The 26,119-nt window shown below is 39.8% G+C and overlaps 1 protein-coding gene across 1 annotated transcript in view; it reads right to left on the bottom strand.

Moving 5' to 3' along the window:
* Positions 1-733: 733 nt before the first annotated feature.
* The window catches only part of rhbdl3 (rhomboid, veinlet-like 3 (Drosophila)), a 69,675-nt gene continuing 44,289 nt past the window's right edge, over positions 734-26,119 (bottom strand). The window contains exons 5-10 of the mRNA XM_031740343.2: positions 21,204-21,428; positions 19,703-19,851; positions 11,915-12,027; positions 4,790-4,890; positions 4,018-4,078; positions 734-3,055 (exon numbers count right to left, since the gene is read on the bottom strand). Coding sequence (XP_031596203.1) covers positions 2,784-3,055; positions 4,018-4,078; positions 4,790-4,890; positions 11,915-12,027; positions 19,703-19,851; positions 21,204-21,428 — 921 coding nt within the window. The 3' untranslated portion in view covers positions 734-2,783. The remainder of the gene's footprint in view (positions 3,056-4,017; positions 4,079-4,789; positions 4,891-11,914; positions 12,028-19,702; positions 19,852-21,203; positions 21,429-26,119) is intronic.

The raw sequence follows: 26,119 nt of genomic DNA, 5'->3' as shown, positions 1-26,119 counted from the left end.
AATAACATTTTACTTACTTACTTTTTAGTTTGCTTTTTTATGTTTTGTCCAAATTCATTCAAGCCATCCACAGGAGCGGCCACAAGCCAGTCTACTCCTAGTGTCAGTGCTACACCCAGATTAAAAGGGCAGAAGTACGTCAGGAAGAGCATCCGGCATAAAATCTTTGACACATGCGGATACAAAGACCACAGATGAGATTCATCGATGGAGTGATGGAGGAGATGCAGAAGGTTGGTATGACAGAGGAAAACGTTTAGGACAGGGTGAGATGGAGGCAGATGATGAGTTAGGTTTTAGATGTGTCCTTGATCTAGCACAGCTGATTTAAATGGCTCAACGTGTCTTGAAGTTCTCCAGAGGCCTGCTAATGAACTAATCATTTGATTCAGGTGTGTTGACCCAGGGTGCGATCTAAAACCTGCAGGACACCGGCCCTTGTGGACTGAGATTGGGGACCCCTGCTCTAACGGGAGCAGCCAAAAGAAGCAGCAGCTGAAAGAAGACCTGCTGGTCTGTACTTCATGTCCTCCTCCTTTAATCCAGCTGCCAAATGTTTTGGCATTTTGTGTTTCAACATTTGATTAAAATATTTTAAATGATTTTGATTGATCAGTCTGGTGTGTGTGTGTATATCCAAGTATGAAACAACTTTATTTGGTCAAGATATTTCTTGGCTTAAAATATTTGAGAAAGTGCTATCGCCTGCTGTCAGGCTGCAGTAGTAACAGAGAGTTTGAGCCAACCCGAGCAAATGGAAAAACAATAACAAAGGCATGCATGTGTCCAGACACTCACAACAAAGGTGAACAGTACACTTATTGTTGGGCACATTCAGATTCTACATTGCTAAAATATATTATTGTAAAATTGTGTGACAGATGGACAAACAGCATCATTAAAAAACTGGTATAGAAGAGGGCAAAATCAATCCATACGTCTTCTTAACCACTTTTCTAGTTCAGGGTCAGAGGTGGACTGGGTCCTGTCTCAGATGTTACAGAGCGAGAGGCGGGGTCCACCCTGGGCAGGTTGTCAGTCTATCACAGAGATTGCAAAAATCCAATACATCAGACTTTGTTTCTGTATAAAACTGTTTAATGCACTCCAGTATTTACATATCAAATCTAGAAAATATGCACAATGTTAAAATAGCAGTGATTTACCCCTCATTCAGTTTTGTACCATAGCCCTTATTATATACAATCCCAGGCCATTAATAATCAATTTTTAAATAGGACACATATAGTATATAGCTAACATATCACAATGCAGACCGACCAGACGATTTACACAACATACCAATATCACAATCTTTTTTTAAAAATCAACAGCAAATACATGTTAAAATATTAATCTGTATTTAATTACATTATGTTTGTGCCAAGCAGTTACCAGTGTAACATGAGGTTAGAATACAGTACAGTTTAAGACTTACAGCTTGGGGCTGGGGTCGCTTTCTGTCTCGGTTCAATCAATTAACAAATTAAGTTGTGTCAGGAACTAATGAGAGACCATTGATTTCTTTGCCCAGTTGTTCCTGAACTGAGAGGGAAACAACCCCAGCCCAGATGTATTCGAGGTCAGGCATGTGTGTTTGTCTACATTTGGTAATGAGGAAAAAGAAAAAAATAAAAGATTTATTCAGAATGGCCCGGATGTCTTTACTGCTGTGTGTTTTCATTACATTTCAATAAATAAACTTTTTACTCTTTGCAGATTTTTATTTTTACCTTTGCAAAAACTACTTAAAATGAAAATAATTTGACTCTTCTTGGTGTCAGTAAAACATTTGTTAGAGAAAATATAGCATTCAACTGACAAATTTAGACCTATTTCACGTCAAAAAAAGCAACACTTGTTACGGGCTGTGCTCTATTAACAATGTTTTGGCATATTATTTTTTGAAAGCGAAAAGACTGAATGGCACTTCTGCTTCTTTTCGTTTCCGCACACACAATGATACATTTGTTGCACTCCTTCCAAACACAAGAAAGACACAAGTTTGAGGTTGAAATTGTGCCGAACACAAATTGACTGAACCCTAAACCCACAGTCTCCTTCAAAAGGTAAATTCATAATAACCTCTGAAGGTAAACTGTGCCTACACACTCCTCCGTTTCCTGTGAAACTTGGAGAAGATTGACTATCCTGTTGCCTGTTATATCCTCTCATGCTCATGGGGTGCTTGTAATGATGACAAAACACCAGCTTAGACTAAGTTCTGATATACTCTCCTTCATTTAGAGGAGTTTCAGAGACTTCTCTCTTCAGAAAATGGTTAACAATGTAGGATTTTACTGCTGTCACCCTACACTACAGGCAATTGTGCAGAAATACTTTCACCAGGCTGATGTCTCCATGAATAGGCACCATTGGATCGAGGGAAAAGAGGCAGAGAAGGTCAGGCCATGCAGACAGGTCTGCTTCTGCCTTAAGTCCCACTGGCTGATACTCTTGACACCAACATCCAGCAGACATGGAGACAAAGAACGAGTGGAGATTAGCTTGTATGGTGAGTGTGAGCCAATGTAAGGCTTAACCAGAAAACGTAGCACATGTGTCCAAAAAAGTTAGGTGTAACACAGAGGGCTGCTGCATGCCAAGTATCATTGCATCGGAGCACTGGATGTATGAGCGAAGTGGTTGTCAGACAACTCTGACCACCTCAAGATGAGGCTCGGTTAGTGAAGGCCCGGGTGACTCATCCAGCCGGGCGGTCAGGCGTCTACCAAGGGAGGAATAAAAGGGATACAGTGTCTTCTGTGCCTCTAATAAGCAACTCATGGTGGTGGTGGCAGTCGCACATCAAGCAGGCTGTAGGCAAAAATGTTCCAGAAAACAGCGCAGAGCACAAACAAGGTGTAGACACAGAAAAATATCCAAAACAGGGACTGCTCCTGGAGCCGCTGCTCATAGTTCTGCAGAACAACCACACCAAGCGTCAGGCCGACCACCACTCCTCCCAGGTGAGCTACAAAGCTGGGATTTGGGCACGGAGGAAAGGCCGGAGGGTAGAACCGGAGCCACACTGCTCGACCAAACTCTACACTCACTGTGAACAGAAAGGAGAAAGGAAGACATAATGGCAGCGAGATGTGAGCATGTAGGTGAAAACAGCAGCACTTTATTAAAAATAAACAGTCCTGACTTTGAGGTAGATGAGCTATGATAAAAAAAAAAGATGTCCAGATTTCTTAAAATAAGACATAAAGCAACAGTGAACCTTTGTTATACAAGTTTCAATTGCTCTCATCCTTTCTCCTGTGTATTTGACTCGATCTGCTCCTAACAACCTTCTAGTGGAACTGGGGGTGAAAAATTCGACAGTCCTTGTGCTGCTGCAAAATTACATTCTGAAGTTTTATGCAAAGTTATTATGAGGCTTCAGCTTCAATAGCCAGGATTATGCAAATCAAGTGGATGAGCATGTTACACACTCAAAGTCAATATTAGTGCAAATTTCCCTCTTGAGGTTTCACAGACATATTTTGCTACTGCGTTTATGTGGCAGGATAGTAACAGAGAGAGGGAGGATTTTTATTTGATTTAAGACTCACTGGAAGCAACTCACCCAGCTATTTGGGTGGGGTGTGTCAAAGGTTACGAGCAACAGAGGAAATTTATCAGTGAATCTGGCACGACTACAGTTTTTGATTCACTGCTTTTTTTGTTGTTGTTTTCTGTTTTTGGAGTAAATCACTTTGAACTTGTCAGATCTGGGTTGCCTGGAATCCCATCTAGCCTTGCAATGCAGTTTGCTCACATCACCCCATTGCACTGCATCACAACAATCATAGTGTCTTAGCAGCGAGAAATCCTTCATGCGCTGAAGCTCCAAAGCCAGAAAGCTTATTATTGTAGCATTTGGAGAAAATAAACACTTTTTTTTTTCAAAAACAGGAACATTTGTTTTGACATAATTAATTTCTGGTGCTGAAGTAGTAACACAGTAAAACTTTTCTGTTGAACAAGAAGTGTTAAGAGTGGGAGTGTGGCATATTTATTCAGACTTACTGCAAACCAGAGCCATGGCCATCCGAAATAACTTAAACTGACACTTCATTCCTGACCAATTCTGCAAAGAAGAGAAAGAGAGAGAGAGTGGAGAAATCATAATGAAACACATTTCTGAGGATAAAGACAGAACAAACTCTGCTAGAAGAGAAAGTCCTCCTCACATACACACTCACACACCCACACACAGACATGCACGACCACCTGAAACGACCTTAGATTGTGCCCTTTGTCTGAATTCACGTCAATTTTAAAGGCTCCAGAGACACTCTGACCCCCAATCTGTTCTTGCTGTGTTAGATAATAAGATTTCAATGGAGAGGAGGAACACAAACTCCTCCATACTGACCTCAAGAATGCTGTGAAGGATGTGGTAGGATACATAATGAGAACCCCACTGCACATAGAGGTTCACCTTGACTGATATTTGCTACATGCGTCTAACGACCTGCTGAATTGGTTAGACCAAACAGAGTAGGCATAGAAGTCAAAGGACAGCAGAGTGCATTGAGATGGGATGCATTTTATTCACACTCTGTCACGTAAACATGTGCACACGCTCACATGCTTTTCTGATCTTTGAAAGAATGGGAGAAAACTGACGGTGAGGAATGTATGGCATCTGTAGATAAAGCGGCACCTGTCGAGGCGCCACTGTAGGCTACTTTGATGATATGACAATGATGTGTAGAGACAGGAACACTGAGTGATGTGGTAATCACTGATACACATGTGCACACACATAGCATGTGCATGTAAATGGAAAACTTACCATTACTACATTGGCTAAATGTGCAGAGACCAGGGCGTAGACTCCCCCAGACGAGCCAACCACCGGAGCCGTCATATCTGTGACAGATACGGCCAGAGACCCTGCAGTGATGATAAAGGCCACATGTCAGTGAAACGGCTTTTGGTAAATTTATAAATAAATGACGCCATCATTTTACTGTCTGATACCCTTGGATCAAAAGGATAATTCATTGAAGAATTATCATTTCAGTCAATCTTTGTTAAAAACCTTTGTTTAAAAAAAAAAAAAACGCTGGGGTTTTTCTTTCATTTTTAAAGCTACCACTGAAATTTGAAGTAATGATCAAAGCCAAGGGGGTATTTAAAAGCTGAAATTAGACGAGTATCCAAAATAGCGAAATATATAGGATTTCATTCAACCACACCTAAGAAAACATTCAAGAGCTTCAACTCCCTGACTTTCCTTAGAATTAATTCAGTTTAACTTTATTTAAAAAATCTATCAATTATATATTTTCAGTTGAAAAAAACCCCAAAACATACTTTAAATATCAGCGTTTAAGCAGGCTGTCACAAAAACTACTTTAATCTCCAAAAATAATTTTTTCTTTTTTTGCCACTTTAGAGGAAAGACAAACTTAACCAAACCACTGACTGTATCACCAGCAACCTCTGGGGTCAGTGTGAAAGCACAAAAAACTGCAATTGCCCAAAAGGCCACGTGAGGACGGCTTCAAAAGCAACTCAGTCAGACCCCCACAGACTCCTCTGCAAAAATCCCAAGTTCAAAGCAAAAAGAAACATGTCTACAGTTTAAATGTTTTGGTCTCTGTAGCCTCTGTTCCTTTCTCTTGAGAAAACTGTACGAGAGGCTTTTTTTAAAACTAATTTTTTCATATCTATAAATCCTCCCTTTTAAAGTTGCCACTTTGAATCATAGGTGTGTGCATGCTGTTGCTTCTTGTGGCGGAGGTGTGGCTCAGCTGCAAGAGAGGAGTGGTGCAGTGAGCTCAACGGGGCGGTGCTGGGGAGGCAGGTGAGAACGCAGCTGGTGGCGTTTGGACTGATGATGGTCTTTTTTCCTCTTTTTAGTGAGGCGGAAGACGAGAGAACTGGTTGTTGGAAAAGCTGAGACCAGCGCTGACCAGACTGTGGGTTGTTGCACAAAGAACCCTGGATAAACGTGACATCTTGGAGCATAAACAGTGTTTGTGTGGAGTGCATTCTACACTTTTTAGCATCTCTTTTAGCAAATGGACCAAACTGTACGTATGCTGCAAACTTTCTATAATATGACAGAATATTACATGGTACAAGACTTTCTTTATTTTTGTGTCACATATTTCAGTCTTGAGTTTTAATTTATTCAGGAGGAAATACTCTGTGACAATATGTCTAATTTAAACTGCTTTCACACAAGCTGTGACCATTCGTGCACTGAATATCTATTGTGAATGGCATAAAGGCAGCTTTGCTATTAGCTATTTAATGTGGGTGTATTATATACAGACCTCCGTGAACTGAGGCTTACTCATACCGTAACAGCACACGCTATAATTTAATGTAAGACAAAAGCAATTCAAGCAGCAAGGAGCTGCTGTCTTTTGTGCAACTGGTGGCAATTCATTGCATACACAAAAGATCCAATCACGCATAGCAAAGTTTAAACATGCGGACATTCAGAGGGTGAGACACATTTGTTCTCACTGCACTCACTTTACAAGAGACGGAATAAAAGGAAACAAAAGAGACAAAGAGGCAGACATGTTTAGCTGGGCTATTCAAATGTGCAAACACTTACAGTATCTGTTATCGTCCCTTTCCTCTCACTCATTTTCTTTCTTCATTTACACTTTGTTTCTCTTTTCCTTTCCTTCACTTTTTGGCACTGAATGTTTACTGTATTGATGCAAAGTACATAACACACAACTGCCCACACTACGAAAGAGGGCACAAGGAAATGCAGATAAATATTCTCACATTCACTCTATGTTCTTCCACTCTTGTTCTCAAAGTATGAATATGGATGCATATTACATATTTCTCCTTTAAGCAATACACAATAAAATGTGCATCATATACTCAAACACATAGAAAATCTAATAGGGTTATTCTCCACCATTTCTTTTCACCATCTTGATTTTGCTACTGATGCTTTATTAACTTTCTATAGATGAAGATTAGATTTTTTTAATGTCTGGTACTGGTACCAATAAATTCAAATTACATTTTTAAAATGGAATGGAAACTCTTGAACTGGATATTTTCTATAATTCTGCACCTTTGGCCAATCCCATAATGTTTAAATTAATGTTAAAACACGGTTTAATCAATGCTCAGTTTTACTTCTTTTTCTGCCTAAAGCTATCTCTCCTTTATGTACAGAATTTATTACACCATACTTTATAATTCATACATGCTCTATTCCAAAAATGTTGTAAAATGTGAATAAAAAAATAAAAATAAAAGGAGCATCTTAGAAAAGCAGATGTTCACCAGTTTGTTGAACAACTTTAGATTGATGCCCCTCAACATGAAATCTTGAAGATTTTGAATCTCTCATCATCTACAGTACATAATATGTCCACAATGGACAAGGCCAAACATTGGTATTTGATGGCAAAAGCTTGGGGCAATGCATGAAAAACATGCAATATTCTGTCACTGAAATCACTGCATGGACTCAAGAATTACTTCCAGTAATTTCCACAAATGTTATACTATCCACAAATGCAGGTTCAAGCTCTCGCATGCAAAACAGAAGCCATATGTAACATGATCCAGAAAAGTCACCGTCCTGTTTGGGCTAAAGGTCATTAAAAATGCATTGAAGCAAAGTAGAAACCAACAAAAATGTGACATTCTTTTTAGAAAACATGGATGCCATCGTTCAGACTAAAGAGGAGATGGACCAGCTTGTTATCACCGCTCTGTTCAGAAGCCTATATCTCTGATTGTATAGGAGTACATTAGTGCCTATGAAACTGGCAGCTTGCACATCGGAAATTCATCTTTTTCAGAGAAGACCTTGCATATTTTAGCAATGTAATACTAAACCACATATGACATCTATTACAACAGCATGGCATTGTATTAGAAGAGTCAGGCTACTGGCCTGTCTGCAGTCCATCACATTTACCAGACTTGGTACATCATGAAATGAAAAACACAGTGACGATGGCCCACTATTTAGCAGCTAGACTCATTTATATGACAAGAATGGGATTTTATTGAAAAATGAACTACCATAATCTGCCACTCAAACATATCTAATCCTTTACTCTTAAACACTGTCACCCAAAAACAAGCAAAATAAAAAAGAACAAACAAAAAAGAACAATTAAAAAACAAGATATTCAGATTCCTACCCTAACAGATCTCTCTTTCTCTCTCACACGCGCACGCGCACACACACACACACACACACACACACACACACACACACACACACACACACACACACACACACACACACACACACACACACACACACACACACACAAAGAGCAACTCCACCTTCTAGTTCCTGTGTTTTGGAAGTGTATCTCTGCAGGGTGACCTCCATCTCTGTAATTACCTTGGTTTAATAACATTATTTTAGCAGTGTGCTTCTGTGTGCACATAATCTCACACACACAAACACACACACAGACAAGGACACGGTCTCTCATAGTCATTCAGGAGGCCCCAGGAGGCCTGTAGGTTTTACAGTTGAAAGTGGCAGCTCATTTTTCTTGGCTCTTCTTCCAAACTGCAGCGAAACAGCCAGGCACATGAGGAGAAATAATAACGCACATCAGTGCTCATAATGAGAAAAATCAACAGCTTGGCTGCATGTTGAGCCAACTGAATATACTGAGCCTTTACAGTAGTGTTTTATGTGTGTGCCCTTTGTAAGTGACCCCCATGTACCCATAGTCAAGTCTTTGACTTTGTGTAGCTGCTCTATTGTCTGTATGTCTGTTTTGTCTGGTCTGAGCCTTAGTTATCGTTGTCCACTGCTGCACCTGTCTTATATCCTTTGCTCTGAAAAGCCACTTCTTGTCTGTTTTCCATAAGGGGAGCTATGAATGTTTCCATTAAAGTGTCAGAGTGTGTGTGAGCCCTAGAGGGTCAGAGACCCTTTTCTGAGTCATTACTTGACCTCTGAACTATGCCTTAACCTCTGTATGTGCCAGCTGAGCCCTTTTCTGTTTGATGCAATATTTCCTCACATAGTAACCTAATAGTGTCATTATGCAGCAACAGAGTAGTTGCTTGTCCCCTAATATGTAAGGATTACGCTAAAATGTTTAAATGGCCTCAAATCAAACAAAACATGTAGGAAATGCAAAGTTTTTTGTTAATGTACATTATATTTGCCTCCCCAGAACCCAGACCTCAACATTTATGGAAGCATGACAGAACAGAGAAGAAACAAAGATATAGAGCTATCACGTGTTCTTCAAAAAATCTGGAGAACTGTTCCTCCAGAGTACTTAAAGAAACTTGCAAGAAAGCTTGTCTAAGAGAGGCCAGACTACATGGAAGAATTCAATTCAGTTCAATTCAGTTCAGTGCAAATTACAACAACAGTTGCCTCAAGATACTTTATATTGTAACACAATATAACCAAGAAAACAAAGAAAACCCCAACAATCCAACAACCCACTATGAGCAAGCACTAAATAAATAAAGGTGGTCTTACCAAATATTGATTTACAAGGTTGTTAAAATTGTATACTCTGTTCTTCTGAAGAGAATTGGTTGTAGAGTTGTGATACAAACAAAACCAAAAATAGAAAAACTGAAAACACTTTTGTGTATATTAATTGAATTGAAACAGACTCAGAAACTTTATTGTCATTGTAGCAATGAAACATTAAACAATGCAAAAGAAGAATAAAAATTAGAATAAATTATCATTTATTTTAATAAATAGTGTGCAAAATAGTGTTGCACTTCTCCCCATTTGCCGGTTCTGATGTAAATATCTATTTAGGAGTGTTGTGAAAATACCAACGGTATTACGAGTGTTAGGTGTTTATAAACAATGAAATAAAGCAAAATAAAATAGTCAATTATTCCTTCACTTCAAATGAAAATATCATGAGAGAAAAAGTTACTTACTCAGTGGCTGTGGCTATTGTACCTTTGATTAACTCCTCATATCTAAACCAGTCAATTATTATTCCTAATGAGTTATGCATGAGGCGCTGTATTGCAGGCCATAACTCACTAGAGTCTCTTCTGAGTAAAATCCACCTTAAGTCTCAAACGCTGATTCATGTCAATTTTTATTGTACCATTTTAAAAATAAATAAATACATAAAAATTGAGGTCCAGCGCTTGGTGACCTCATAGATGTTTATGTGTCCCTGTGCACAAGTTCAAATTGTGCCCTTACAATGACCTTGACTGTTTGAAAGACAAAAAACAATCTAAAGCCGGCCTTATATTTGATTTCTTACGCTGATAAAAGCATCTAGTGTAAAGAATAAAAAGCTCACAGTAATTCTTTTAAAGATCCTTTACACTTATGTTTGAAATCATATACAAATACTCAACAAACAGGTTCATTCATGTTAAAAAACTACAGGCATCTCTGAGTAGGATCCACAACAGTGCAAATAGAAGTAAGTAAGTGAGAAAAGATAGTAAGGAAACACTTCTGGCATTCATGCCACAAATTTTATACACAATAAGTCAATTTACTGTAAAAGATTAATATAATTTAGGCTAAAAGGGGCAAAAACTAACCATTAAACCTCAGTGAAAACTGAGTTTACTGTTTACTATTAGAAAGTTTTTATTAAAGATATTAATAAATCTACAGTCTACACAATACATGTGCTGTATATGTGATACATACACAAACATCCGGTTCTTGTTAAATATGGCAGATTTTGGTTTGAGTCTTTCTGCTGCCAAATTTTACCTACTGAGCTCAGTCAGACACAAGAAACGCAAACATGGCAGCCGGCACAACCACACTGCAACTCCCCTCTTCCTCTTGGTGGTCGATATCTAATTAACAGCAGACATTTGTGTGTGTGTGTGTGTGTGTTGGTCTGTGTGCATACGTAAGTGTGAGTGATTTATGTGCTCCTTCCTCATTTCACTGTGAGGTTAATGCTACAGGCCGCCGCAGCTGGTATCCCCAGGGGTGTTTGTCAGTGACCCTTGCGCGTGCACGCACAGGCACACACTCTCTTACACACAATGGGGACTCGCAGACGTGTAGAGAGAAATGTTCATGAATATTAAACAAAACCTCAACGGCTGCGATTCATATCACACAATCTTTTTTTTTTCAGTCTATCAGTGAAAACCCTCATTTCCCGCCACGAGGCATCATGTTTGTAAGTCTTGTCTCAAAAAGTAGCCCAATATTTCCACTCCAGTTGTTTTGCTAAAAATGACACCCCAGGGTACCAAAAAAATGTGTGTGTGGTGGGAGGGGCATGAAAACAGCAGTGGGGTGGATCACTGTGCTGGAGATTACAGATTCAGTGAAGAAAAACATGAGCTCACACACACATGCTTTGTCTCAGCTGAACGGGCCTGAACACTCAAATTGCACCAGTGCTTGAGGTTGATAGGGGAGTAGGAAGGGAGCAGTGACATTTTGTTCAAAGCTGTGTCCACTTTTGCTTTCTCATTTGTAGTTCCTCTCCTAATTCTTGCCCAGCTCTGCTTCACATCCATTTCTGCATTTCTCATATCCTGGCTCTCCTCTTCAGACTCTGTGTTATTAGCATTTAAGAATTCATCACGTTTCTCTTTCTTCATCCCCCCCGATTTCATTATTACTGTGTGTGTTTCTCTGATTGAGCTTTATTTGAGATGACTCTCTTTGCTCTGCCCTTTACTGAATGAATATGGAGGACGCGGGGGCTTAAATAGGGGCTCTGAGAACCCCCCGCATCCCACCATGTCTGGTAGGAGGACAGAAACAGAAGACCATCTGTCCTGAAAATACCACACACATATGCACAATTCTCTCCCTGACCAGTATCCACCAACATACGACGAAATCTGATAGGTGATTAAATGCATAAAACAAGCAGATGGAACAACGACGGAGCTGAAAGGGAAAACCCCGCCATGTCTGTTTGTGTTTTCGTCCCTGGGAAGCAGAGAGACAGTGAAGCCACACACCTACCTGCTAACACACCACACACATAGACCAATCCAATTCTCAGGGCACCGTGGACCATTTCTAGAGGGACGCCCACCAGCAGCTGCATGGCCATGTTCAGGCTCAGGTGTTCAATCCTGTAACATGAAAAATATATATCCCTGCACTTAATACAGTAGCAATATAAAAAGGTCATTACAGAAACGTGAGTGGCACATGAGGTATTGAGGTCACACTGTGAGGCCTCAACATTCATCCTCTACACAGCCTACACATTCAGAGCAGGATACAACAAATGGAGCTCAGACTCCGCAGTTATAGTGGAGTGTAATTTATTTTGGAAAAAAGGTAATGTGTCATTCCAGAAACATTCTTCCCTAGAAACAGCCCCTTGTCATTTTGACAAGTTTCTTGAATCTAAACTGGAAGCTGGTTCCACAGAAGAGGAATCTGAAAACTTATGTGTGCATTGAAGGACATATCCTGGTCAATAATGACTCCAAGGTTCCTCACAGTGTTACTGGAGGCCAAGGTAATGCCATCCAGAGTAAGAATCTGGTTAGATACCATATTTCTAAGATTTTTAAGGCCAAGTACTATAACCTCAGTTTTATCTGAATTTAGAAGCAGAAAATTTGAAGTCATCCAGGTCTTTATGAGACATTCCTGCAGTTTAACTAATTGGTGTGTGTTATCTGGCTTCATGGATAGATTAAGTTGGATGTCATCTGCATAGCAGTGAAAATGTATGCTATGCCTTCTGATGATACTGCCTAAGGGAAGAATGTAAACAGAATTGGTCCTAGCACTGAACCCTGTGGAACTCCATAATTAACCTTAGTGCTGGGCTGTCGAACTCCAGGCCTCGAGGGCCGGTGTCCTGCAGGTTTTAGATCTAACCCTGTTTCAACACACCTGAACCAAATGATTAGTTCATCACCAGGCCTCTGGAGAACTTCAAGACATTACCTTCAGGAGGTAATTTAGCCGTTTAAATCAGCTGTGCTGGATCAAGGATGCATCTAAAACCTACAGGCACCGGCCCTCGAGGCCTGGAGTTCGACACCTGTGCCTTAGTGTGTGAAAAAGACTCTCCATTTACATGAACAAATTGGACTCTATTAGATGGATATGATACAAACCACTGCAGCGCAGTACCTGTAATACACACAGCATGCTCTAATCGTTCTAATAGAATATTATGGTCAACAGTATCGAAGGCTGCGCTGAGGTCTATCAGGACAAGCACAGAGATGAGTCCACTGTCAGACGCCATAAGAAGATGATTTGTAACTTTCACTAAAGCTGTTTCTGTATGAAACTCTTCAAATAAGCCATTCCTCTGCAGATGATCTGTTAGCTGTTTGACAACTACTCTTTCAAGGATTTTTGAAGAGTATCTAGAATTTAAATTTTTGAATTTATGTTGTCATAGATGTTGTCAAATGTTATTTTGAATTAAAACACACAGACAGACACACACACACACACACACACACAGATACATTTTCTGCTGATTAACACAGCTCCTGGATTTGTTTTTGTGTCTTTTAGGCTTAAAAACATTTCCATAAAAATTAATATTCCTCCTCCATCTACACAAAAAGAAAGAAAGATGGGGAAGAAATGGGGGTTGGTCAGTTTGCATAGTTCTCCATTAAGGTTTATTTCTGAAGCCAATATTTGCAGTCAGTTTATGATTTAAGAATCTGGGCTGCTGAGCTGTTGACAGGATTACATGCTTTGTTAATGTGTGTGCACGCATCTATTAAGTGTCTCATAATTAACAGCTAAATTTCTTACTATACTGTTTATTGGTGGTTCAAAGCAGTTTTTTCCACTGCAGCTTTTAAACACTGCATAATGTCATAAACACACAAATCCACCTTTAGTGTATCTACATAAGCATGATATATCATCGCATATGATACATTTAGAATGATTTTTACTCAAATTTGCAATGAAAGAAACTTGAAAATCAACAATTTCCCAGCCAGAAAACCCATGTGGCCTCATCATTCACTTATGAATGTGTGACACAACATAGCATTGCACTCAGTTCCAAATCTTAAACATGTATCATCTGCCTAATCTTGACAAATATGAAAACAGACATGAAAGTGTCAGGTTTTGCATTTCTCTCAAGCGACATGCTGTTTGATCATATTTAATTAGTTTTATGTCGCATTAAAAGTGCAAAAATGACCACTTTCATGACAAATTCCTTGTATGAGACATATAAGTCTTTAAAAGGCAACTTTTTTCTCCTGCTTCTCTTCTGTATACTTTAAAAGTGAAGACATGAAAGCGATAAAAAATTCTGTGATGGCAAAACATTTCTTTTTCCTCCTGCGGATGATTGGCAGGAAACGTACTGAACTCTGGCACGAAGAAATAGTGAAACAGAAACTCTGATAAGAATCAAATTCTGGGTTCATGTTTACTGGGATGGGAAATGTTTTTCACACTGTGTAAAAGTAAATGGGAGCTACCTCCTCAAAGAAGAAGAAAACATGATTTCATGAACGATACAGAGCTTGCAAAGGTGTTATCAGAAATAAAGAAAAAGGGCAACTTGGATGTCACAAAGAAAGGAAAAAGCCATATAGGAAGGAAATAAAAATATGTCCCCAAGAGTAAATGTTTATGTTTTATATCAAAGTCTTATATGACTCATGTCTTATAATTTTATCACAAAAGAGCCCCTTTCTCCATTTTTCTCATATAGTGTAATATTTACTTGAGCCATACTTAATTCTTATGTTTTATGACACAAAAGCAAAAGAGGCTAAACAGCATAATGTGAGATATGAGTCTTTTGAGATATACAGTACAATATACATGGAAGACAAACACTCGGATTTTTGACGAAAAAGAGAGTGGCCTCAGGGAACAAAAAATCTCTCATTATTTTTATGTTTTTTTAGTAGCGTTTCCTTTGTAACTGTCCACTTTGGCCTCATTATTCCAAAACTTTAATCAAAAGGCTGAGGTCGTACATTGGTAAGCTGTCAGCGAGGCAAAGGGAGGTGAAAGGATAAACAGCCCGAAAACAAGTCCAAAAAGTCACACACGAGGAGACCTATTAGACACAAGGAATACACAGAAGACAAGAAACTTTTCCACATCTGACAGTGTGCGCATGTTTATGTAAGCTATATCCTAATTAAAATCAAAGAAAGAAACAAAAACCATGTCAATGTCTGTATATAAATGAAGATAAAATCTACTCAATGCCAACCTGACTCTCATTTAATAAACTTATCACTACCATAGCTCACCAGGAAACAAAATGCTTATAATAGCTTATAACCAGAAAAAAACAAGTACCAAATTTAGGTTTTTTTTACAGGTAATTTGAGGCGCTACGTAAAATGTAAATAAAAAAGAATCCAATGATTTCCTATAACATAAATCCATATTTTATTCACAACAGACCACAGGAAACAAGCTTAAATGTTTAAAATGAAACATTTGACTATTTCATGAAAAATAACAGCTCTTGAATTTGATGGCAGCAGAACATCTCAGAAAAAGTTGGGACAGGGAGAATAAAAAGGCTGGAAAAGTGAGTAGCACCAAAAAGAAACAGCTGAAGGAGCATTTTTCAACTAATTATGTTAATTATGGCAACAGTTAGTAAAATAACTGAGTATAAAAAAAAAGGATATTAGATAGGCAGAGTTTCTTACAATGAGCAGAGATTCACCCATCTGCAAAAAACTGGGTCTGGAGCAATTTCAAAATAATGTTCCTCAACTTAAAATTGTTGGTACTGAATAGTTCATCATCTATATTAAATAACTTCATCAAATAATACAGAGAATCTGGAGAAATCTCTGTGTGCAAGGGACATGGGCAAAAATCTGTATTGTATTTCTGTCCTGTTGCCTATATCAGACCAGAACGGGACAGCATACCTCCCCTAAAGTTTCAGCAGTTGGTCTGTTGGTTAAACAGGAGGGGATGCTAAAGGGTGGTAAACATGGCCCAGTCCCAACTTATTTAAGAGGTGTTGTGTTGCGGATTGCTGTTCTGTTTTTCTATTATTATAATCGCGTTGGTCATGAATGCCCAATTTTGCTTGGCTCTGACTGTTACCTCAGAGCCCAGACTCAGTCTCCCAGCTATGAAGCTTTGAAAGAAGAGAAAAAGAGTCTTTGGTCAACTAGAAAGGGTAAAGCCAATTCATCTGCTTGGAAATACTTTTTATTCAAGGCAACCAATGAGGAACTACAAATATAGAAAAAAATTTAAACAAATGCACAATGTTTCAGAAGCCACTAAATCTCCGTGACCTTAGTAGTGACCAGAATGATTACAGTGTCTGCCATGATTAAGCAGCTCTATCACAGAGTCGCAGAGACATGCACCCAGCATTTAAATATTTCAAAAACAACAAAAGATAAAAGAGGTGTGCGGCTGCCATAAATGGACCCTAATCTGCTCACAGCTTGTGGTTCAATGTGATGACTGTAAGCAAATGATAGCTTTGCACACAAATACGCACACCCACACACACAAACACACACACCCTGTGCCCATCACAGCTAGAGAGTCCTTCCAGCCAACCCTCAGTCAGCAGCTCAGGCACGTTTGGGTGTCACAGCAGAATCCAAAAGGAGAGCAGCTAGCATAATCTGGCCTCTCAGCCTCTCTCTGCGTCTCGGCTTTGATAACTCTCTCTCGCTCTCTTCAATCACTTGGTGTGTTTTTCTGTTTCTAAATTATCCTGACGTCTCTTTTTCAGCGAATGTGTGAGAGCGCTGACAGAAACGAAGAGAAAGACATGGCGATGACTCTTGTAGGAGTCCCGTTTTTTTCCCTGTTTGACAGGTTGACAGAGGGTTCCAGTAAACGCTGCGTTTACAGACAGACTCAAACAAAAATAAACAAAAACATTCCTAAAACAAATAACCTCTCTCTGTCTGACACACACACATGCTATTCCTTCAACTCAGGCAAGCCCAGTAATCTAGTTAGCTTGAAACAACGCAGCCACCTCAACTACAAAGGATCGCTCAGCGATCAGAAAGACAATGGGGATATTGATTAGCTGGGAGAAGCCTGTTCAGAGAACAACTCCCCTCCAGATAACAGCAGCTATATATTTCTATACCACTAATGAGGCTGTGAGGAACAGGCTGCACTGTCAGGCAGATCCGTGGATACCCATGAGAAGCCCTATTGTGTCGAGATAGCCATGGCCTTTCAGGGCACTCAACAAAAGCACTGTTGAATCTTACTGTCTTTATCGCTGCTTCACCAAACAACAGAAAACCTTATTGTTAGTTCACGTTAATGGAACAACTTTAGCGCTGAACTGAGTGCAATCTCTTGCCAGTTTTCCACAAATGTTAAATTATTACACTATCATCAGGTGCTCAGGCTCCTCTGATTATTATTGTAGGTTACATCGTCCCTCATTATACTGAGAGCTGAAGAAACACAGCGGGGCAGAAACTTGTTCCCAAACGTTTAGAGTCCTGGTTTAATCTCAAAAAGCACTAATCTTTCTGAAGGCTTCACACTTGCTACAGACATCCTTCTTGTGCTTGTGATGGAAAGTGAGAGCGAGGAGAGAGAGAGCAGAGCAGACTCTGTCTGTCTGAGAGTCTGCTCTGCTGAGGGATGTTTTGGGGCCAATATTTACATTTTGTTTTAGTGTTGGGAACTGGAGGGATCAGTGCTGCTGAGCTGTTGACAGGATTACATGGTTTGTAGATGTGTGTGTGACTCTCACTCTCTGTTTGTGTGTGTGTGTGAGCGAGAGAGAGACAGAGGGAAACAAGAAGAGAAAGTGGGCAAAATTCAAATATGGTAATATTGGTATCAGTCAGTTGCAAAGCTTTGTCAGTGCCAGTTTTAATGTGAGCGCCGAGTATTATCTTGCAATACACATCAAAGTTCGTCTGCACCAGTGGATAAATGAATCAGAAAACCAGCCTTGACTTTTGTTAAAGGGCACTCCATTTCTGCGTCTGTGCTCTCTGTCAGTGTTAAATCAATTACAGCTAAATAAAGAAAGACAAGACTTGTGCATTTTACACTCGATGATGCATGAGTCTATCTGAAGTGACATGAATTGGGTTACTTTGTCTCTAAAATCTATAAAAACTGAATGTATTTCAACATTATTTAAAGATCCAGAGTGAATCAGTGATCAAAGGTTTATATTCTCTGAATAAATAAGAATATTGATTTTCAGTCTGTAGGCGTTAGAATATCTTTGACAAAACGCGATCCATACAAGCTGAAGAAGTTCTGCTGCAGTGTGATATAAACGATCATTCTCTGCATCAAAACGACCAGCATCATGGATTTCACACAGCTGTGCGGTAGCTACTAGTTCAGGTATTAGCAATTAAATTATGTGGACTGTCATCAAGTGCAACCTGGGCTACCGCTGCTGAAAGCAAACAGCACAAATCAGCAGCTTGATTGCAAATATGCAATATATCTGTTTAGGAGAGAGCAGCCAGCTACAGATGATGGAACATTTAAGGATTAAATTGTGCAATCATAGTAATGCTTTTAAAATATGTTTGTTTTTTCCGTGTGATTAATCAATAAACGGTTCGTGCAAAAACTCCCACATTCATAGGCCTCTGCTATGAAAAGCAACTGCTCCATGTTTTCTCCGTTATAGTCCTCCTAAAAGCGAATCTTGTCACCCAGCAGCCATCTAGAATTTATATTAACTTTTAATCAGGATTCTTTGAGCTCTTTCTCTTCTGACAACGCATAACAGGGTTCCTGCATACATTACGTGACCGCATGAAGCTGAATATTGTGATCATCTTTCAAACTTTTTTAAGGGCACTGTGCTGAATTCATGTCACTTTGTGTGTTTATACATAGCTTCCTCAGTCAGACTGAATAGATCCCAACAGTCCCTTTTTCACTCAGCCACTTTCCTTGAGAACCGTAATCATTTCAGTGAGTTCCTCTGTGATTGGGGTGTGTTAAACATCGCTCCATCCTTTCCAGTTTATCTTCTCACCATGCACGAGCCCTGCCCTCACACTGAACCAGGTTCTCTTAAGTAAATTACCATTTTATTAGTTCTCTTTATTGCCTGAAACTACATTTACCCAGAAGAGTAATTAAACCTGGATGACCTGGCCTGAACTGAACAGATAATAATATAGTCAGAGAGGAGAGGAGTGGAGGAGGGAAGGAGAGGAGAGGAGGAGACTGAAGAAATGTAGAGGTTGTTTTATTAAATCTGTCAAGTTGATATTTGGTGTTTTCTCTTTTTTTGTGAAGAGTAACTGTAAAGATAACTGTTTTCTACACTCAAGTATGAGCACACATAACACACGTTACAATAATCCAACTACAAACAGTTGTTAGAGGACCTGTTTCTTTCAGTATCCCACATGATTATTAGTCCGTGTTCATTTGTTTTGTGACTTCACAGACACTGAATTGACAAAATTAATGACTGCATCCATCGACTACGTTTCTCATCTCCTACTTCTTTGTCCTGCTCGGTCTGTTTGAACGAAAAATCACTGCTGTATATTTCTGTTGATGAATCTGTTGCGTAACTTGTGCTGATTCACTTCAGCACCTCACATGCCTTAGGTAACACGACCCCAAGGCATCACAGTTATGCGGCGCTTCAAATTAGTGTTCATCAATATGTCATATCCACCTAAAATGCTACAAGCGTACCTCCTTGATCTAAAGGCTGACATGAACACACTGTAGCAGATAATTTCATCTAAAATATGTCACCAAGTTGTTTCCAAGATCAGAAAATCTGAATGGTGGCAAAGTTATGAAAAGCGCTAGATTTAAACTCACCCAGTGTGCATGAAAATGTAGCTGAGATACCTCCAGGCCTGGGCTCGTAGCTGAGGATGGTAAGGTAGGGGACTCTTTAGGAAGGATGGACTGGACACTTGCAGGACCAAGCGGTCCATCTGGAACCCATAGTACATGAACACAGCTACCTGGGAGAGCAGAGAACAAACAATAAGTGACTTGCTGTACTAAGTATCTATGATAAGAATAACAAATACACAAATACACAAATCCATCCATAGATTATTATAGAAACAATGCAAATATATTACTTCAGTAATTAGACAGGAGTTGAGCAAAAGCTTCTGATTTAATATTGTTTCAATCAAATTAACCTGGAAAAAACAGTGGTGGCATCAACATCAAATACTATTGTTTTTTTGCTTTGTTTTGGGTTTTTTAGGGGATTTTGGGGGGCGGAGCCATCCCTTTCTCACAAAGCTTTGGATGTTTTGCATTTTGTGTTTTGTTGTTTTTTTCTAAAGTTTTAATTCGATAATCTGAAACATTAAAGTGTAAAAAACATACAAAAAATAGGAAACCAGGAAGGGGGCAAACACTTTTTCACACCACTGTATGTTTATCCTATTATTAAATGGGTCTATTCTGACCCCACCATCCCAATATCACAGCAGAAAAAGAGACTTCTCAGATAGGCAACATGTTATTCAGTCTTCTGTTGTACAGTTTTGATGAGTCTCTTTTTCTCAGCTGACATCAGTAAAAAAAAAAAAAATATGTGAAGAAATAATAATTTAAACTAATTTATCCTCTCCCAGTTACATCTCCCATCCATCGTCCATCCTCCCACCCACTACGCCCCTGCGTGTGCAGTGATTTTTCTCCCTTTGTTGGGTAGAAGGGGCAAAAAGGGTTCTTTTGACACTGAAGGTTGCAAACCCCTCAGCAAGAAAGATGAAACCTGGACACATCTGGGTGTCCCAATGGAACAATGATTGCAAACACACAAAAACACACAAAGAAAATGGTTTAGGAATAGATACAGCAGGCTAACATTAAACTTCTGGAATGATCTTCCCAAAACCCAAACAGATTTAAATGAAGAAGAGTGTCCAAACACCCAACCAAAATCATGCCAGGAGCTTGTTGATGGCTAGTTCAGGGACATCTTGCTGAAGGACAATTAACGAAATATTAGTGGCTGTGTATGTATTTATTTGCACCTTTATTTATAATTTTAACCCTGTGTGGATTAGAGAAACTTGTGCAGTCAATTAAAGATTACATTGTACAGTCGTACAGTCGTACAGTCATTCCACCTGGAAAAAGAACAGCTCAGAGAAATCAATAGCTCAAAATTACTACGACGATCATGTCCATGATGAGTGTATATAAATGTCTGACCACAACTGCATAACAGGCACACGGACATCAGACTAGAGGTGCACAAGAGGGAACCGTTGAAAAGGATCATGGTCAATTCATATTAAAATGTACTATTACTAAAAGATTCATCACATTTTATGTTCCATCAACTTACCTCTGCAATGGTGATAGCCAGGATGAACCAGGGAGGGGGACAGTAGGTATAGCTGTCAAAGTACCACTTGCGGTCGACCTCACGGGGTAGCGTCTCATAGGCAACGTGGCGGACCAACCGTTGGGACAGTCCTAAGCCTACCTCGTCTCTGAGACTGCAGCCTTTTAGCTGCCTGCTGCCCTGCAGAATGGCCCTCCGGAAACTGTTGGAGCGCTTGTTGCTCATCTATCGAAACAAACATAAAAAGAGGAAGAAGAAATATTAAGAATGGAAGGAAACTGAAGAGGAGATGGAGGTAAATAGAAATAGTTTAATATAACTATAACCATCATTATTAAAAGTCACTATCAGAGAGTTTTTTCAACTGCTGCTGTGTCTGTGAAAGCAGATACCGCCAATACGGTCATCACAAGTACACAGCTCAGAAACCCACCCGCTGTTCAAATCTTCTGTTTACAAGGGGCAGCCAATCGAAATAAAGTTGCTTCAAAGGCAATGACAAGGGAGATAAAACGGCTTGTTTCAGGCAGTCGATGAACTGAGGGACTGCACCAAGGCCCAGGATAAAAAAAAGGATTATATTGAACCGTGAATCATTCAAAACTACCCAGGCCGAGAGTCTAAGGACAAAAATATGAAGCAGGAATGTGTATGATTTGGGCTGTTGGCTGAACAAAGGCACTTTTCACGCTTTTATGAAATCCAATAGGTTAAACGATTAACTGACTAAGAAAATAATCTGCAGTGAACTGATAATGAACACTGCCAGCCACCCTACATTACACAGTACAGACACATACAGGCATTAAAAGCTAACGCATCTTTTGCTGAACAAACATGTCCATCACAAACCCGTCCACGGAAAAAAGGTGCAAAATCCACAAGAAATGAGGGATTCCAGGCTTTATCGCATTTGTAAATGTTTAGCCGTTTCCAGCAGCCTTTGTTTGAGCGTAACAGTACATTAAGAAGGCCAGAAAAGTGAGAATAATAATAGGAATGTGTTTTAGCTATCTGCCACTTAATTATCTTTACATTTTCCACAAATGACCAGAAGAATAAATATTTGCACAAATCTTAAGAGTAACTGACTAAGGCCCTTTGTTTTGAAGAAATTCTAGTTTATCCTTTCCAGCTCTCTGCCTAAATCACAGCCGTCTCTATGCTGTTTATTCCACTTGCTGTGTGTTTTATAAGATTCTTGTCCCACATCTCCATCCTTCTCTCACTCTGGCTATCGGTCCCAGTCTTTCCCTCCTCCCCCAATCTGTTTCTAGCTCCGCTCTGTTTATGTGACACTCCATAACTCAATTTTACGGCTACGTCTGTGTCTCTAGAACTGCAGGAAGCCCAGATGTGTCAGTTAGCAGATGCTACTTTGAGGCAATAAGGATGAGTGTTATTGTTTTCAGCAAGGGCAGAGATTGGGGAAAAAAAACCATAAATGTGATGTGGCAGCGTAGCTGTTGGCAATAGAGGTAGATGTGGACGGTAATGCTGGATCTTCAAAAGCTACAACTTTAAATTGGCTTCAAAACTGGGATGTGTAAGAAAGCTTCAATTGATGTTTATTCAAGTACGAGCACTGGCTTATCAGAAGGAACATTTTAGTTTAAAGCCAGCAGGCTTATCTTCTTGTTTACATCTCGAAAGCAAAGACACTTATCACAGCTAAGCTCAGTTTAACAGAAACGGCACGAGAAACATAGATAAGAAGAAATACACGAAATCAGAAAAACAATAAAATCTCTGAACAGTTGTCCGATAGTTCTTCTGACGCTTTTTAATGAGACTTTTAGAGTCTCAGCACTCATTGTTTGGAGACAAACTTCAAAAAAGCCAATTATTTCAGCCTTTATATCAGTCACAGAGAACTGTGGGAAAATGATTACAGGTTACCATGGCCACTTCGAGACCGCACACCGAAGCAAGCGCTCTCACAGACATCCCCCAGGCAGCCATGCCCCATAAAGACAGTCAATTCTTCGTGTGAAGCAACTGTGATTCCTCTCGTCTTTGCGAGGCACAAAAGAAAGAATAATGTTCTGTCTGTTTTCTCGCTGCCAAGAGGAGAAGGGAGAGGGGCAGAGAAGAGGTGAGAGGCACTGATGAGCGTTCGGCTAGGAAGAGACAATTTCTCTGTTTGATCAGTGGAAAATACAATCAGAGAAAAGAGACGGAACAAGAGACAGAGGAAGAAACAAGTACAACATGAAGGAGACAGAGAAGGACAAATAGGCGGAGGATCAGAAGAAATATGATGAAGGCTGAAAAGAGACTATAGAAGTGTGTTAGTGTGCAGTTTATGCCTTAATCACCTCCTCCGTTAGCCCCACCAGGTCAGCCCTGAGTTTCATCTGTTTTGTTGGATTACCCTTTTTTGGCAGAGCCCACAATGTTGGCATCAACAGAGCGGCTTTAAAAAACCACAGACAAAGACACACACGCACACAAGGTGGTCACAAGGCTTAACTTTAACCGCAACACACAACACAACATCATCCGTCCACATTCCTGGTGGACTGCTTTCCAAGCCAAATGAAACAATTAAAACAACTTCCACTATCATAACAGAAAATCCTTTCTCATATGCCACTGTGTGTTTCGGCATTTCCAGAATGTGTCTTGAATCGCGTTTCACTGTCGCCACGTGTTTTTCTGCCTGAATGTCGACGATTGTGTCGAATCACAAAAAAAAGATGTTGGGAGATCTTACACCAGCATAAACAAACGTCCACATAAAAGAAGAAAAAAACGAACATAAAGCTCAAGCTCTCTCAGGTATACATAACACAAAACAGGACATGCGAGCACGCATCATAGGTTATGAGAGTTACCTGAATTTATTCCACTCGGGCGAGAAACAGAGTGGTTAAAAGTGTAGATATTTTGTAAAGTATAAACACATTACTTAGCCATTTTCTGCCCAGGAAAACTGTAAAAAAAAATGCAACATATCAGAGTGATGTATGAGAGAGAGTTAAATACAAGGAGACAAATGTAAAGGAGAATGTAATAAGCATACAAAATAAAAAAAGAAATAAAGAGCTGGAACCTGCTGGTTTATGCAATGCAAGAAAGGCAGATGGAAAGGTAAAGAGTTAGAGAGGATGAAGAAATCGAGCGAGCAGTGATATGAAAGCTAACTGTGACGGAGCAGTGAGCAGGCAATTACTGACAATCACGCTGATGGACGAGCTGTGGTGCAAGGGAGAGATGGCGCAACAAATAAAACCCTCACAGTTTGTCTCTGTCTGTCCTTTCCTTTGCCTCCTTTCCTACTATTCCTCCCTACTCCTCTACTCCGCTCTTTCTTTGCTGCAGTCCTTCCTTCTGAGATACAAATTTTATACAATTTATGACCCTCTGCCTCAAGCTCCCAGTTTGCCTTTGGTACTTTTGAGCAATCGTGCCTGCGTGTTTACATACCACGCATTTCTTCAGATAGTCGTATGATGTTTCACAAACCTTTTCACAGAGCTGTGGGTTCACATGTGAAGGATCCCACCAACAACATTTTTACTGTCGATCAATCAAAATAGTTCAATGTTAGTGTTAAGGTCATCGAAATTCAACTACTGCATGCTGGTTTAATCGTCACCACACAAAGTGTTGACACCTTTAAATTGTTTATTCAAAGGAGAGCAAGGTAACACATTCTAACATTTTAGCAAGTGAAAACAGTAAAAGGTACAGTATATAATAGTTTTCTTTACAAACCTCTTCTTAAAAAAAACATAGTATGTTTTTTTTACAAAGCTCAGGAAATGTCTAAAGATGATCAACCTTTGTAATCCACCAGTGCAAAGCAGGAACTCTTCACATTTGAGTAACTGGAAGATGATGATAAATGCTTTACAAATCTGAAATTTTAGCACCTATTTATTCATACATGCACACCTTATTACCATAACCATGAGTCACTCCCTTCTCTCTTCTGTGTTTAGCTGCTGTTGGTGCTGCCTCTGTGAATGCATAAACTATAGGGCGGTTGACACAATAGAGGGGGACACTGTGAATGTACACAAAGATCCACACGCACGCAGACCTCCATTCCTTTCTGTCCCACTTCCAGTTGCACACCATGACCCACAGACTCTCACGTGACGTGAATGCACCAAATAGAAAATGTCCTTTTGACATTTTTTCAAGCTTCCTACAGGCCTCATTCCTCACCCACTGTATCACACAATAAACAGCTCCGAAGAACAAGAGAGACAGGGAGAGATGGACTCTCTTACAGTCAGAGACAACAATGAATTCCCTACAGTCTGTACAGAGATGTACACCCCCACCGCATCCCTTAGCCACCCAGTAGTTATTGTGTACCACATAACTACTCCTAAGACCACTTCACGGTATCCTGGGTCAGCGGTTGAGTCTCCCACGAGGTACAGCAGCAAGAAAAAAGAAAAGAAAAGGTTATGAAGCAGCTAGCAAGGCTGAAGAGACTTGAGTGAGACCTTGGACAATCAGCGGCAGGCTGCGGTTTGAAGGTGAAACTGTAAGTGGGGCAAGGTGAGCCTTAGGAGCGGTAATTCTCACCAGACAGGGAGTTATTTCCTGTTAGGAGCAATCTTGTGTAGCTGAGGTGATTGTGGAATATGGTGGATGTAAAGCTGAAAAAGTTCCAAATGTGGCAAGAAAAAAATGTTCCGCAAGTCAGAAATAAATCTCAGTTCCTGCACATTAGGAGACAATTAACAAGTCTTGGCCATACTTCAAACAGTTTTGGCCTCATACAGAGCACTATGAACAATTTTTAATCCCTCTTTTTAATGTCTCTATAGTTTAAAGTTGTACTATACTACTTGCAATGTTTTGCTTTGGCGTATTAGATATTCTTTAGCCTTCGGGTTTGTGGAAGCTTAATGTCAAAAGGTGTGACGTCCACGTGAAGTCATAAGTATTGAGTC

Source organism: Oreochromis aureus, linkage group 6, assembly GCF_013358895.1.
Source record: "Oreochromis aureus strain Israel breed Guangdong linkage group 6, ZZ_aureus, whole genome shotgun sequence".
Classification (NCBI taxonomy): domain Eukaryota; kingdom Metazoa; phylum Chordata; class Actinopteri; order Cichliformes; family Cichlidae; genus Oreochromis; species Oreochromis aureus.
This window is presented reverse-complemented; position numbering and strand designations above follow the sequence as displayed.